Below are 13,699 nucleotides of genomic sequence, written 5' to 3'. Positions count from 1 at the left end.
AAATGCCAGATCATATGCCCAGATTTTGAAACACAGGCAGTGCATTTTCGAATCTCTAGAGTAGATAAACTAACAATGAAAATAAACAAGGGCTATAGTATGAAATGATGATAGGAAATGCAAAGAATATATGTTGTACGATTTAGAGTGATTTTCAGACAATACTAGACTTGATACGATTTATGATGCAAGGAATAAGGCAGAAATGGTGGGTAAAAAAGCGAGCGGAAAATTAGGAAAGGGAAAAAAAGCCTTCAGCAAAAATTGTCTCTTTCGGGTATATATAGTTACAAGTTTTATTGCAGATAAATGCTTTTATAGATCATCAGGTTCGGGATTATCGAAATCTGAGTGAACAGAATAAGCAGAGTATAAAGAACCGTCTTCAGCATTGTATTCTGATGGTGTGTTGAGGTGTTCATCAAAGTAGTGTTTAGCGACTGATCGTGGAGCTGAGGGAAGAAAGAGATCATATTAGCATTTTCACATTCTGCCAGTTAAGGGATGGACAAAACTTACTTCTTGGGGTTTTAGGTAATCTACAATATTCTCCAGTCTGCATAATACTCCAAGCTACTAAACCTGTCCAACCAGTTTGATGAGAAGCACCTAAACCTCTACCATCGTTACCGTGGAAGAACTCGTAGAAATGAACGTAATCTCTGAAGTTTGGATCCCTGTTCAATTTAGGGTTTCCACCGTTGACTGCTCTTCTACCAGATTCATCTCGAGAAAAGATGTGGATCAATCGATGTTGGATTTCCTCGGCACATCCTGCTAATGACATGTACTATATCCGATGCGTCAGTCATAGAAATGCTTATGAATATGTAGCCAATGCACTTACGTCACCACTACCTGTAGGACATTCTACAGTCAAAGTATCACCGTAGTATTGGTGGAATCGTTGTAAACTGTTCGAACCGAGTCTGTCAGCTTTGCATCGCACCCTCGGATACATTCAATACTAACCTTTCAATAAGTAAGAAATTGACAGCGAACCAAATAGGACCTCTCCAATTGGAGTTACCACCGAACATCCCTGATCTGGAATCACCTGGCCAATAACCGACACCAAATTCTTCTCCGTTTACGTTCATCGAGAATGGGTTCTCGTGGTGGTAGAGAGACATACTGTTAGATGAAAGGAGAAATTAGCCCAAAAATCCCCAGTGTGCCAATGGCAGGTTCAGAAAGAAGCCAACTTACGATCGAACACCGTATTCAGACAAGAACTCTTTCTCGTCCAACATCTTTTCCAAAATCCTAACAAGTCTCTCCTTGGAGGCAATGGCAAGCAATTGTCTATCACCTCTTCCCTTTTCTGTCAGTAGAAAATCAGTTTCGTAAGCTAATGTATCTCCCAAGCGAATTCAACACACATACCTCGAATGTTAGCGATGTTTCTAGTGGAGATATCAGGTCTGTTATTGATGAACCAGTCCATTCTCTTCTTGAAACCTGGGAATCGTTTGATCACTTGAGGCTCCAATACTAAGGTAGCATACAATGGCATCAAACCAACCATCGATCTAACTGGTAATTGTTGGGAATGTCCGTAACCCCATTGAATAGCATCATAGTAGAAACCATCTTCTTCGTTCCATAATGAGAGTTGTTCATCATTTGAGCCAACAAACGTCATTGCATCTGAGATGAACAAGAAGTGCTCGAAGAACTAGAAGAGGACAACCGGAATCAGCTCTCAATTTCGGCAAACAGGCGTCGAGCTGACTAACCTTAGAGGCAATATCCTCGTATGTTGGGTTATGTTTAGCCAATTCCAAAGCGATGGACAACATGTTCAAACAGAAGAAGGCCATCCATGCTGTACCATCAGCTTGTCGAAGAGTACCACCTGTGTAAAGATATAAAGTGTCAGCTAAGGCACCAATAACGGAGGAGGAAGGTTAGCTCACCAGTAGGTAAAGGTTCAGATCGGTTGAATGGACCAATGTTATCAAGACCTAAGAAACCACCTTCGAAAACGTTGTTTCCGTCTGCGTCTTTTCGATTTACCCACCAAGTGAAATTCAATAGCAATTTCTGGAAGACTCTTTCTAAGAAATCTAAATCTTCTCTACCAAACATCTTTCTTTCAATCTTGAATACTCTGAAGGTAGACCAAGCATGTACTGGAGGGTTGACATCACTGAAGTTCCATTCGTAGGCAGGTAAAGCACCATCGGGTTTCATATACCATTCTCGAGTCATCAAATCAAGTTGCTTTTTAGCGAAAGAAGGATCGACCATAGCAAGTGGAATACAATGGAAAGCGGTATCCCAAGTAGCGAACCAAGGATATTCCCATTTATCAGGCATGGAAAGAATATCGTTGATATACATATGTTTCCATTCTCTATTTCTAACCCATTTTCTCTCAGGTGGAGGAGGTGGTTGACCTGGGTCACCGTCCATCCATTCTTTTTGGATATATTGGTAGTATTGTTTTGTCCAAAGCATACCACTTAAAGCTTGTCTCATGATGTTTCTAAGATCATCACTTATTGAGCCTCTGGAAATAGCACCATAGAACTCATCTGCATCAACTCGTCGTTCTTCAATGTTATCATCGAATAATTCTTCATCTAAAATGGATGGATCTTCATCAGGTGAATTAGGGGTCATCTTCAATCTTACTACTACACAACCACCTTTACCAGGTACATCTTTGAAAGTATAATGAGCACCAGCTTTTGTACCTGTTTTATCAGGATTAACGAATTGTCTGCCACCGTGTGATGACTCAGGTCTTGGAGGTGGTTCAACAATGTTTTCAACGTTAGAATCGGAAACAGAGATTGAACCAGAAGCTCCATTGGGTTCATTGACCGCATCTGCTTGTTTGAATGGCGGGAGTTGAGAAGTTTTGTTGGCAGGGGATATAGCTGGGTTTGGTTTTTCTGCTTCAGGCTCAGTAGGTCGGTGAGATGGGATAATGTGATCGTGGAAAGCATCTTTGACGTAAGGTGTTCGGTTTTTACCGTTGTACAATCGCTAAGACCCATATCCAGTCAGCTCATAAACCCCTGACCCAAACGCATATTTAAGAATCCCTACTCACCTCGAAGTTGGTCTCATTCTCACAGAAAAGAAGTTCGGGGACAATACTTGGACCGTCAACAAGAACCACACCACCTTTAGCAGGTGCAGCAGGTGCAGGCGATGGAGTACAGTAAAGTCTTGTGTTACCGAGTGTTTCTTCTGAAGCGTAAATGACACCCTCAGCTTCTTGTCTTACATTAGGCATGTTTTTAGGTAATTCCTTAGGCCATGACCAGGTGTTTCTGAAGAATAATTGAGGTAAAATGTGTAAATCTGCTGGATCAGGACCTCTGTTGTATGCTGTTATTCGGATGGACAAAGCATCGGCAAATTCTTCGTCTTTAGCGTACTGCATGAACAGAATTGTTAGTGATATCCTCCTTCCGGTACAAAATATGTTGCTTACCTCAACAAAGACATCCCAGTATCTGTCTTCATCAAAGACATCTGTATCCATCAATTCAAACTCGTTGACCTCTCTACTTCTATTTCTACTTTCTTCTTTGAGTTGTTCGTAAGGGAATTCAGCTTGAGGGTATTTATACAAGTATTTCATGTAAGAGTGGGTAGGAGTGGAATCAAGGTAGTAGTACATCTCTTTTACATCTTCACCGTGGTTACCTATGAAATGAAACGTTGTTAGCTGTCTTTGCTATAATTGCAAATAGAAACAGCTACATACCTTGGTTACCGTTAAGACCATATAACCTTTCTTTGAGAATGGGATCTTTACCGTTCCATAAAGCAAGAGTGAAACACAATCTTTGGTGATTATCACTATGTGCGGCATATATCAGTTTCCGGTCAGTCTTTTGTAGAACACTGGATGGATATGGAAGACATACGAGATACCAGCCATACCATCTTCACCCCATCTATAAGCTCTGCTTTTTGCCATTTCGAATGGGAAAGAATTCCATGCATCACCATTGGCAGAGTAATCTTCTCTTACGGTACCCTATGTACAATCAATTATTACTATATGCAGACGGTACTATAAAGAAAAGGTTCAAACCGACTTACCCATTGTCTCTCAGAAACGTATGGACCCCATCTTTTCCAGTGAACTTCATATCTATCAGATTGATCAAGTCTATGCTCTTCAACTGATCTATACCTTGGTCCCATTGACCTTTGTAATCGTTCTCTCAATGACTATATCAAGATATATTAATCAGCTCAACCATTTAGAAAGCATAGATTACTAAGATCAAGTTTACCTTTTGTTCTTGTCCAATCGTACCTGGAGTATCGGTATCACTACCTCCATCTCTTGGTTGCGCTATGACGAAGGGGATTTCAGCTTCATGTTTCCGAAAGGTATAAAGAGATAGCTGATAACTCACGAGATCCAGAGAGTTCAGGAGGTGCAGGAGCATCATGGGATTGTAAAGAAGGTCGTTTTGGTAAGCTAGACAGCGGAAGGTTTAATCTGATTAGCCCATTTTGGCGAAGGAACACAGACACATTAATATGGCTCATTCATCTCCCCTTAATAGCTTGCTTCGTTGAAAGCCGGCTACCTCAGAAGAGGATGAAGTGACAAGTCACAAGACGGAGACAGATCTAGACTGCTACGATGAATATGTATCGATAGAAACTCACTTTTCCTTTTCTCTCTTTTCACCAGGTTGAGAATGTGTAGGAGGTGGTATATTGATCTTGAGTTGTTCAGCACCTGAATTAGTTGGTGTAGCTGTACCAGAACCACTTGGAGAATCTGCTGAAGGTGAAGAATCACCTTATCTTTTAGTCTTCCAAAACATATTTGAAATGAATCAGAATAACAACTTACCTCCTCCTACACCTTGACCAAAGATCTTTGATTGTAATTTCTTTGCTGAAGATGCCATTTTGACTTCCCTTCCTATACAAAGGTATATTTATTCGAAATACAACCTCAGAAGAAATGGTATATTTAGGTAAAGGAGTGGAGAGGTAAACAAAGAAGAAGGATGAGAGATTAGGTATAAAGGTATAGAGGAGGAAGGTATAGAAGAGGAAATGGCGAGATGAGGTGTAAAAGAAAAGTTAATTCAGAATATCGAAATGAATTAACTTTTTTTTTGGTCAACCATACAAAAAGTCTTCGTACTGTACGTGTGTATGGTAGCAGGTTGTAATCGCGAATACGTGTGAGTGAGTGAGTACCTTTTACGATAGCTAGCTACACTGTGATGTCTATGATTCAACGTGGCATATCAAGTCCCTTAGTTCTGGTTCTGGCTTTCTCTTCTGTACAACTAAGTTAACCGGGGCAAAACTGTAATTCAGGACACACAGAGCATCATATAAATTTCCGGATTAAGCATTTTGATGAACATGATGTCAGTGGCATATACCATAAAATCTTCTTTGTCTGTGTATGCTTTCAGGTATCAGATACAGGTCGATACGTACCATACCCCCATATGGTAAACCTGGTTCTGTTACCATGGGGATGTCAAGGGCACTCTACGCTGTAAAGGTATGGTATAAAAGGAAAACCTCGGAAATCCTCTTGACATGTACGAGATATCGTGAGAAAATCTTGGACAAAATTCATCATCATCTGCAGGAATCGTAAACCCGCAAAATAAGCTCAGGGCCAAATATTTTGATTCCCGCCGGACATGCAAGATCGGTCAACTTGTATGGAAAATGCATTTTTTTTCTTGTTCAGCATGATATTGTGTGTGTATTGTATGAACGTGATGCTCCGAGTCTGCGTATGAATCTTTCGTCTGATATGCTTCTTACTGCTTCATACTTCTTATCACCGCTCCATCACTTATGCTTATCTTATGAGGTTGCGAAAGGAGAAATGTATTGAGGTTTAAAGACCGGTAAGATATGTGCCTAGATCAGGTAGAACACGATATGTTAGTCAATCGATTTTGGGAGTAATGTAAAAAAGCAGAAACGTAGCTTACCTCGGTATTGAAGATGTGTTCTGATGCAGATATGATGCAGCAATATCAGTGGTGAGATTCAACTGAGCATTATAATCGATATTGACTTACTATCAAGTGGTATATGATCTGAATCATCAAATAGCAAGTAAAGGTATTCTGTGTGAAGCAGAGTGATCAGCTATCATTTAAACAGGTTTTCATTTGTTCGATGAGCAAAGTACTTACTTAATGTTTCAGCTAACCAGAAAGTCTCCATTCTATCCAATTGTTTGGGAGGAACAGTTTGCACATCTTCGATACCTGCATAACCACCTGATGGAACTTTACACCATTTTTGGAAAGCTTCGAATACTTGCCATCCCCATTCTCTGTACCTCTCGTCACCTGTTGATCTATATGCCAAGAAGAGGGATTCTACAGTTTCTGGTCGAAGAATGTTTCGTCCGTCAATTAGAACACCGTTTCTAAAGAACAGAGTTGATCGTTAGTATGAGTGGGGCATGTGAGGGGGAGTGAAGGTGGGGAAAGGGTCAAGTAAGAAACGAGTGGGGGTGGGGCAATGGTTGCTATCTCGATTCAGGTTGAAAGTTAGACTCACTGATTAGGTTTGATATACCAATCTTCATTTTCAGCTCGTTGCTGATCACTCCATTGTACGAACATAGCAATTTCAGGTGCTAGACCACTACAGCGAGAACCAATTGATCAGCATTTATCTTCTTATCCATTTATATTCTAAACGAGATTATAGAATCATAATGTGACTTACGTAGCAGTCTCATGAGTTTTCATACAACTTTCAACAATACCTTTGCCAACAACGAAATCTTCCATTTCAATTTCATTCAAATTTTTCCAATCAACTTCTCTTTTCCCACCTTCTGTTATACCTAAAATGAAAGAACCACCCAAGAAACAAACCAAATGATCTTGTTTAGGTACAACTTGCCAAGTTTGAGATTGATCTTTAGGATGTCTAGCAGGATGTAATTCTTGTGTAAATATTAAGCCTGATTTTGAAGTTTGTCCTATTAAGTGTTTCTTTATACCTCCCATAGCTTCGTCGTACATCTAAGAAAATCAAGTTGTCAGCTTCTCCACACACAAGTACGTTGTAGCGAAATCAGCTTACATCTCTATAGACTGGTTCTTCTCGATCCTGACATATGGAAAACGAAATTAGCCAAGTCTTAGAAACCTTCTTGGACATACAAAATGTGCGCCACGCTTTCATTAAGATCGACTTACAGTTTGTAAATATTGTTTTAGTAAATACTCATAATATGAATCACCTCTTGAACCTAATCTTATTTCCGAAGCAACGAATTGACCATTCATTGGACTAATGAATATAGGTGCAATACCATCATGTACAGCTTGACTTCTGATAATCTCAGTAACTTTTTCAGCTTTTTTCCAATAAACATAATCTCCTGTTAAATGACTTAGGTATTTTAATTCTAATTGTAAACTTGCTGCTTCAGCTAAACTTGCTACACCTTGATTATCTTGATCAGGTATACCATTTCTCGTTTTTAAATTTATTCCTGACCAAGGTAATCCAGATGGACTTGAAAACGCTCCTAATAACCTTTCACCTAAATCAACCGCTAAATCTAGAAATAACGGAGCATCTTCTCTAACAGCCAAAGAAATATGTACAGAAGATAGATAATGCGCTGATAATAATCCTCCAAGAATTCGAATTGTTGTCTATGAGATCCAAACATGATTATTTTTAGCCTCAACCGTACCATTTTAAAACGAAATCAATGATTAGATGAAATAGCCAACTCACCTCGAATGTATTAAAGGTAGCATCTTTTTCGAAACTCAATTCATTCTTGCACCAATCTCTCGCTCTTTCGTATTCAGGTATCAAGTCTAACACTAACAAAGCATCCAAAGAGTCTACAATCGTATATCCTATGCCTCCTGCTGAAGTTAAATTAGATCCGGTTTGGGAAAGAGGTGAGTACTAAGATAACGATTATATCAGCAACATTAACAATTACCACAGTATCGAGATTATGACGACTTATAGACACTCACTTCATCTGCTCCCCAAGCGTTTTTCTCTGTACTCCATAATTAGCTATTTATTACAAGCAGCTATCATTGCTTTTCGGGTAATACGTACCATAAGCATTCCAACTCCACTATTGTTATACAGCGCTTCATCAGTTTTGCTAATCCAGGTGAGGCCATTAGACGAATGTACTCACGATAAAAGCATCTTTGACAGCTTCTCTCTTTTCTACATCAGCTTTCAACCCTATACCTCCGACTGGACTGAATAATTCTTCAGATAATAGTTGATGAGTCTTTTTACCGAATTTAGATCCTGGTAATTGGGTTTGAGTATCTGATGCAGGTGTAGTAGAAGGTGTAGATAGTAATGGATATAAAGTCTAGATTTATTGTTGCCAAAACAATATCAATATCAATGATTTTGTTTCTCTCGATAGGTGATTATCTCTTCGAGAACTCACTTTATAACCAAACCATGCGACTGCACTTAGACCAGCTAAAGAAAGTAGGAATCGTAGTAAGTTGAGTTGTTGTATTTGACCAACTTTTTTGTCAATCTATGATCAAGATGATCGATTTACTATCAGTTTAAAATTCTGTGCGAGCCTTACTTGGGGTTTTGAAAGAAATCCGACATACATCTTTTTTATCTAATCTTTTACCTTGTTTAGGTAAAGGTACTGTAACCTGTGCTTTGGTCCCAACAGGATTTCTCTGACGTAAATCAGCCATGATGGAGTATCTTCTTGCTGGCTTCCCTACAAAGTACAGCGACTAGACACTCTGTATATGTATATTCAGGTGTACAATACGATGAGACAGGATGGACCAGAAAGGTTTGTCCAACCCCGCAGCATGAATTCCATTTATCTAGTAATCCTCGTATAGTGACGCGCATCAGTCTTAAAGCTTGACTGCATGAGCTAATATTAGAATCACACGTGTTGATCGGATAGCGTTGGTGTCAGCGGTGATGGCCGCCAATATGATTATATAGAAGATCAGAAGATCGGGATATTCCGATGATGAGCACATGATTACTCATAACAATAACGATAAATATCATACGATAAAATATACAGCAGCACATATTCTTCTAAAGTTTCCTCGTTCGATATATCAATCTTAAGCTTTGAGGTAAAACATTAAGAGATCCTTTTATTTTTTTAGACACCCAAAAGAATCAAACACTTGGATCGAGCGGATATGACTGTAGATACTACTACTAATAACGAGCTTTTGGCTTTGGATTGTCAGAATTTGACTTATTCTTGGGTAGAAGGTCAAGAACCAGTCCTAAGTGATGTAAACTTGGATTTGAAAAAAGGTGATAGATGTTTACTTTTAGGTGCTAATGGGGGTGAGTAACCAGTAGTAGCGTGACTATCGATCGGTGTTTACGATGTATATTAATTGAAATTCAACATACTTTGCGTACAGCTGGGAAATCAACTTTATTAAGAATTTTAGCAGGTAAAAGATTGACTAAAACTAGAAGTTGCAAGATTTTGGGTCAAGATGTATTCATGAATCCACCTGGTGTGAGTGCCAAGCTATCTCAACTTTGTCTCTCATGTTTACCTGTGCTTCCTGCTAACTATTATGGAATCTACCGCTGGTATCTGATAGGGAGTTGTTTACCTCGGTACAGAATGGTCTACGAATCCAGTTGTAAGATCAGATATCGTGGTTTCCCACTTCTTAGATAGTGTTGGTGGATACAGACACAAAGTAAGAAGAGATAGATTGTTACAGATCTTAGATGTTGATTTGGATTGGTTAGCTGCTTTCTCCTTTTTATTTTACATTCGTGACAGATTGCTAACACGAATTCATCCAGGCATATGCACCAAGTTAGTCACAGAATACAGTCCTTTCACGAGATAGACCAATGAAGCTGATTTTGCTGTACGCAGATCTCTGATGGTGAGAGACGAAGAGTTCAATTATGTATGGGATTGATGGGTGAATGGGATGTCTTGCTTCTGGATGAGGTAGGTTTCATTCATTTCTCATTACTTCAGTCTTTTCGTTGATCGCTGATATCTACTTCTACGTTGATAGGTTACCGTTGATCTTGATGTTCTCGTTAGAGCTGATCTGATCGATTTCTTGGTATCTGAGTCCGAGATTAGAGGAGCTACGATTGTTTGTGAGTATCTCGTGTGTTACGCCATGAAATACACTTGTGCATCTGGTTGAAAAGACCAGCTAAGCTAATTCTAAACCTCCTCATTCGATATGGTTAGATGCAACCCATATATTTGATGGACTTCGTAAATTCCCTACTAAGATTTGTCACATGCAACTCGGTTCTACACCTCGTGGTATCGTCACTTGGCCTCCAGCCAACGTTCCAGAATCGGATCAAGATCTGTTCTCTTTAGCTCTTGGATGGTTGAGAGAAGATAGAGAATTAAGAAGAGTCAAAGAGAAGGAGAAAGGTAGAGTCAGAGGTCCAAAAACTGATGTAAGTGTCATCCATTTCTCCATCATTTCTAGATCCAGTGTCCATATTCAAAAGAACGAGGAAGGGTCTTGATAGGCAGATTCGGACAAGCAAGGAGTTCTGTAGCTCTGTAACAAACATTAGTCCAGACAACTTATCGTAGTTCCTCATTTTCCCGCTTGTGTTAAAAAGACAGTCTCGACCGGTAACTAACTTGTTTGTCGTGACATCACAGACTAGAGACGCTAAGACTTTCTTCGAGAAATACGATTACTCTCATTAAATAGCCCAATCCAAAGTAGTATTAAAAAAATTAGATCATTTATAGACTACCCCAGTTCCTTTTCATCAATTTTTATTATAGATCAATTTCAACAATTCTTTGTTGCATCAACTGCATATTTTCATCAATCACTCGTCATCATTTAGCATTTAACTGCGGAAAGGAACACTCATCATAACGTTGTAGTCATAGATACAGTAAAAAAGCAAACATATCATGCATTTTCGATTCATTACGACTTTGAAGCATTTCGAGGACTTGATCAAGCAGGAACTACTACTATCACTATGACAGTATTTCGTACCTGTTACGAGTATGTACAGTATATGATGGTTAGTCGACTTTCAGTTAGACGATATGAGATTCCTCGGATATGGTATGTCCGGAATCTACGGTATATGGTAAAAAGAGAGACTACGGGTTCAAGTTTAAGGGGTAAAGCTCTATAAAAAACGTTTTGTTTGAAACCCCCCTAATATACTTATAGGTCAAGCAAAAGCAAATCGAGGTCAAATGCCGTTTTAGCACGTTCACCCTTCGGCAAGTGCTAAAAGAAAAACTTCTGTCTTCCTGATGTGCAGCAACAGCATGAAACATCTACCGATTTGTATGAGCGATTCTTTCGTGATCATCTCGTTATCTCGATTTTCAGGACGATACAGAGTGTACAAGCTTGACCAAAGCTGTGATATTTTGAAAGTATGTTTTATGGAAGGAAAGAATGCAGAAAGAAGATTTCCTGGAAATACAAGCAGAAAGAGACAGACCGAGGGGTTTCAGGGAATCTCAAGGCTTGACAGGTAAACCTTGCCGTAAACACATGTTATCGATCCAATTAACCTATTATGCTCATCAGAAAAGTTATATCACTGGCCGCCGAGAGATTCATGAGAGGAAGATAGAAGAAATACGTCATTTTGTTTGGATACCTTTGCTTTTTAACCTATCGTTAGCGTTCCCGTATTCCGACAAAATTACGTTTTTCCTTCTTGCCTTTTTCTCTGTTGTGCAGCTTGCATGATGCCCATGTTGCAGGTTTTTAGTATTATTTGTTGTCTTTTCAGGCACAATTATCGTCCTCTTACTCAAAATAACGAATATATAATGTCGAAAATAGAAAGAAAAGTGTGTAAATACAGAATAACTGGATTATTCAAAATTATGAGGAATGAAAAGGTATATGCATTGACTTGTTTTGATATGTTGTAAATTTGAAAGCAAGCAAGCAAGCAAGCAATCAATAACAACATCGAACGATCATAGAAGTTGAACGTTGAAGAAGTGACAACAGTATCGCATTGACCCATCAAATATAATTTGCCCCTAAACGGTTTCTTTCCCTTAAGGCTCAAAACACAACGACAAACTACAAACTTTTAGCACAGGTCAACTTTTCTAGCAATTATTCACATCATAGTCAACTTCAACCTCGTTCTTTCTTTCTTTATCTAACTCATCTCTAGATCAATTCAACAAACTCTGTACTTGTTATTAGGAGTCTGTCAGAAAGATCGTTAATCAACTCGAAGAACGTTTTTTCCCTTTCCCATCAACCAGCATCAATAAAATAACGAAAACAAACAATCACTCTCTCATTTCAACTTCCAGTCATTCCTTTTATTTTACTCTTAATTAATCACATCATAGATAAGATTTTAATCTACATCTCTTCCACATCACTTGATTATCATACGTACTCTCTAGAAGAATCAACGATTAGATCATCAACCAAGACATTTTCGTACAGCTTTCTTATTACCTCTCTCTCACCTCCACTTTTATCGACCAACGGTTTAATTTAAACTTAGTTTAATATAAAATAGAATTCATAGATAGATACGGTATTTAGACTTGGCAAATATCAAGATCGATCATCAATCATTTATAGAAAAAGGAAAGGTTCACTCACCTTGTCAATCTATTGTCTAAGAGCAAAGTCTCTTTGTGACTGTTTTTGTCATTTGTTATCGTGTTCAATTTTACGGAAATTTGTTTATCCAACCAACCTATATATATACCGCATCATTCACCGATAAAAATTGATTATCCAACACAGCATTTAGGTATCAACTCATTAGTGGGTAGGAAGAATACATAGTGAGTTCATGAGTCTCTTTCACCTTTATATAACGATTGGAGAGGGACAGTAAGTGAGCGGTATGATATCCTCCCTTAACATTCCGCCAAACTGAGATGTTACAGCCTTCAGTCATTTTTTTAATTCCCTTTGCTCGTCTCTTATACATTCTCTCACGGAAGTTGAAATCGAGCCTGAAAAATGTGAATTTCGTGTCTCAATTGTGACGTCCCATCTAATTAGTTAAATATCTTCTTTGAATGTCTTGGATTTATGTCTTTGTCTTTAATAGCCCGTTCTCATCTCCTTCTTCTACCCTTGATTCAATCATATAACCAATCAACATCATCCACCAGATAATCGTCATCATCACAAAATCTTACTGTTCTGTTATGATGGGAAGAAAAATTTACAGAGAGGCTAATCGGATTCTAATATTCCCTTAGATTTAGCTTATACACCAGAGTCAATTCTTCAAACATACACTGAGATCATTAGCTGGTCATTGCCATTGTCTGATATCATCATTCACCGCTGACAGTACATCCTTTCATACCTTCTTTACCCTCTAAGCTTCATTGATATATTGATCGTACTTTCGATCTATATCTCTAGCTTGTCTGTGTCTGTTATACATCAAATCCAAAAGACGATCCTACCTTGTCAACCATATCAGACCAAAGGACCATATCTTCAAACTTGACAGGTTAGCTTCACAACAATACGGAATGGCCATTTGTGAACATACTAGACTCCAGTAGAGAAGGATAACGGGGCTCTATCAAGAGTTGCCTGAGTGAGTATTCCCTCTCTCGCAAAACGTTTAATGTCATCCCTTCTGGGCGCCATCTATTCCTTTATCCTTCGACAAGGCACCTTTGATACACGCACCTCTCCTTTCAACTTACACCACTTCATCC

At 38.8% G+C, this 13,699-nt stretch overlaps 3 protein-coding genes across 3 annotated transcripts; 1 reads left to right on the top strand and 2 right to left on the bottom strand.

Annotated features, from left to right (window-relative positions):
* Positions 1–315: 315 nt before the first annotated feature.
* L201_005801 (uncharacterized protein) lies at positions 316–4,898 on the bottom strand (the record flags this gene model as incomplete). Its single annotated transcript, XM_066221530.1, has 17 exons — positions 316–452; positions 520–790; positions 848–914; positions 973–1,134; positions 1,210–1,324; positions 1,387–1,678; positions 1,740–1,858; positions 1,920–2,997; positions 3,065–3,394; positions 3,452–3,666; positions 3,728–3,822; positions 3,891–4,003; positions 4,069–4,200; positions 4,266–4,327; positions 4,392–4,456; positions 4,651–4,786; positions 4,841–4,898. The coding sequence occupies 17 exons, from the start codon at positions 4,896–4,898 to the stop codon at positions 316–318; spliced, it is 3,447 nt and encodes a 1,148-aa protein (XP_066077627.1).
* A 928-nt stretch (positions 4,899–5,826) lies between these two features.
* L201_005800 (uncharacterized protein) lies at positions 5,827–8,702 on the bottom strand (the record flags this gene model as incomplete). The annotated part of the gene is made up of 14 exons (XM_066221529.1): positions 5,827–5,883; positions 5,958–5,977; positions 6,048–6,095; positions 6,165–6,403; positions 6,538–6,624; positions 6,709–7,010; positions 7,072–7,098; positions 7,188–7,652; positions 7,738–7,917; positions 7,992–8,017; positions 8,080–8,098; positions 8,165–8,350; positions 8,432–8,527; positions 8,610–8,702. The coding sequence occupies 14 exons, from the start codon at positions 8,700–8,702 to the stop codon at positions 5,827–5,829; spliced, it is 1,845 nt and encodes a 614-aa protein (XP_066077626.1).
* A 474-nt stretch (positions 8,703–9,176) lies between these two features.
* Positions 9,177–10,702, top strand: L201_005799 (uncharacterized protein; the record flags this gene model as incomplete). Its single annotated transcript, XM_066221528.1, has 8 exons — positions 9,177–9,330; positions 9,411–9,511; positions 9,600–9,748; positions 9,811–9,823; positions 9,887–9,964; positions 10,035–10,122; positions 10,220–10,440; positions 10,655–10,702. The coding sequence occupies 8 exons, from the start codon at positions 9,177–9,179 to the stop codon at positions 10,700–10,702; spliced, it is 852 nt and encodes a 283-aa protein (XP_066077625.1).
* Positions 10,703–13,699: the final 2,997 nt, after the last annotated feature.

Source organism: Kwoniella dendrophila, chromosome 7 (assembly GCF_036810415.1).
Source record: "Kwoniella dendrophila CBS 6074 chromosome 7, complete sequence".
Taxonomy (NCBI): domain Eukaryota; kingdom Fungi; phylum Basidiomycota; class Tremellomycetes; order Tremellales; family Cryptococcaceae; genus Kwoniella; species Kwoniella dendrophila.
The sequence above is the reverse complement of the archived record's forward strand: the minus strand, read 5'-3'. Positions and strand labels throughout refer to the sequence as shown.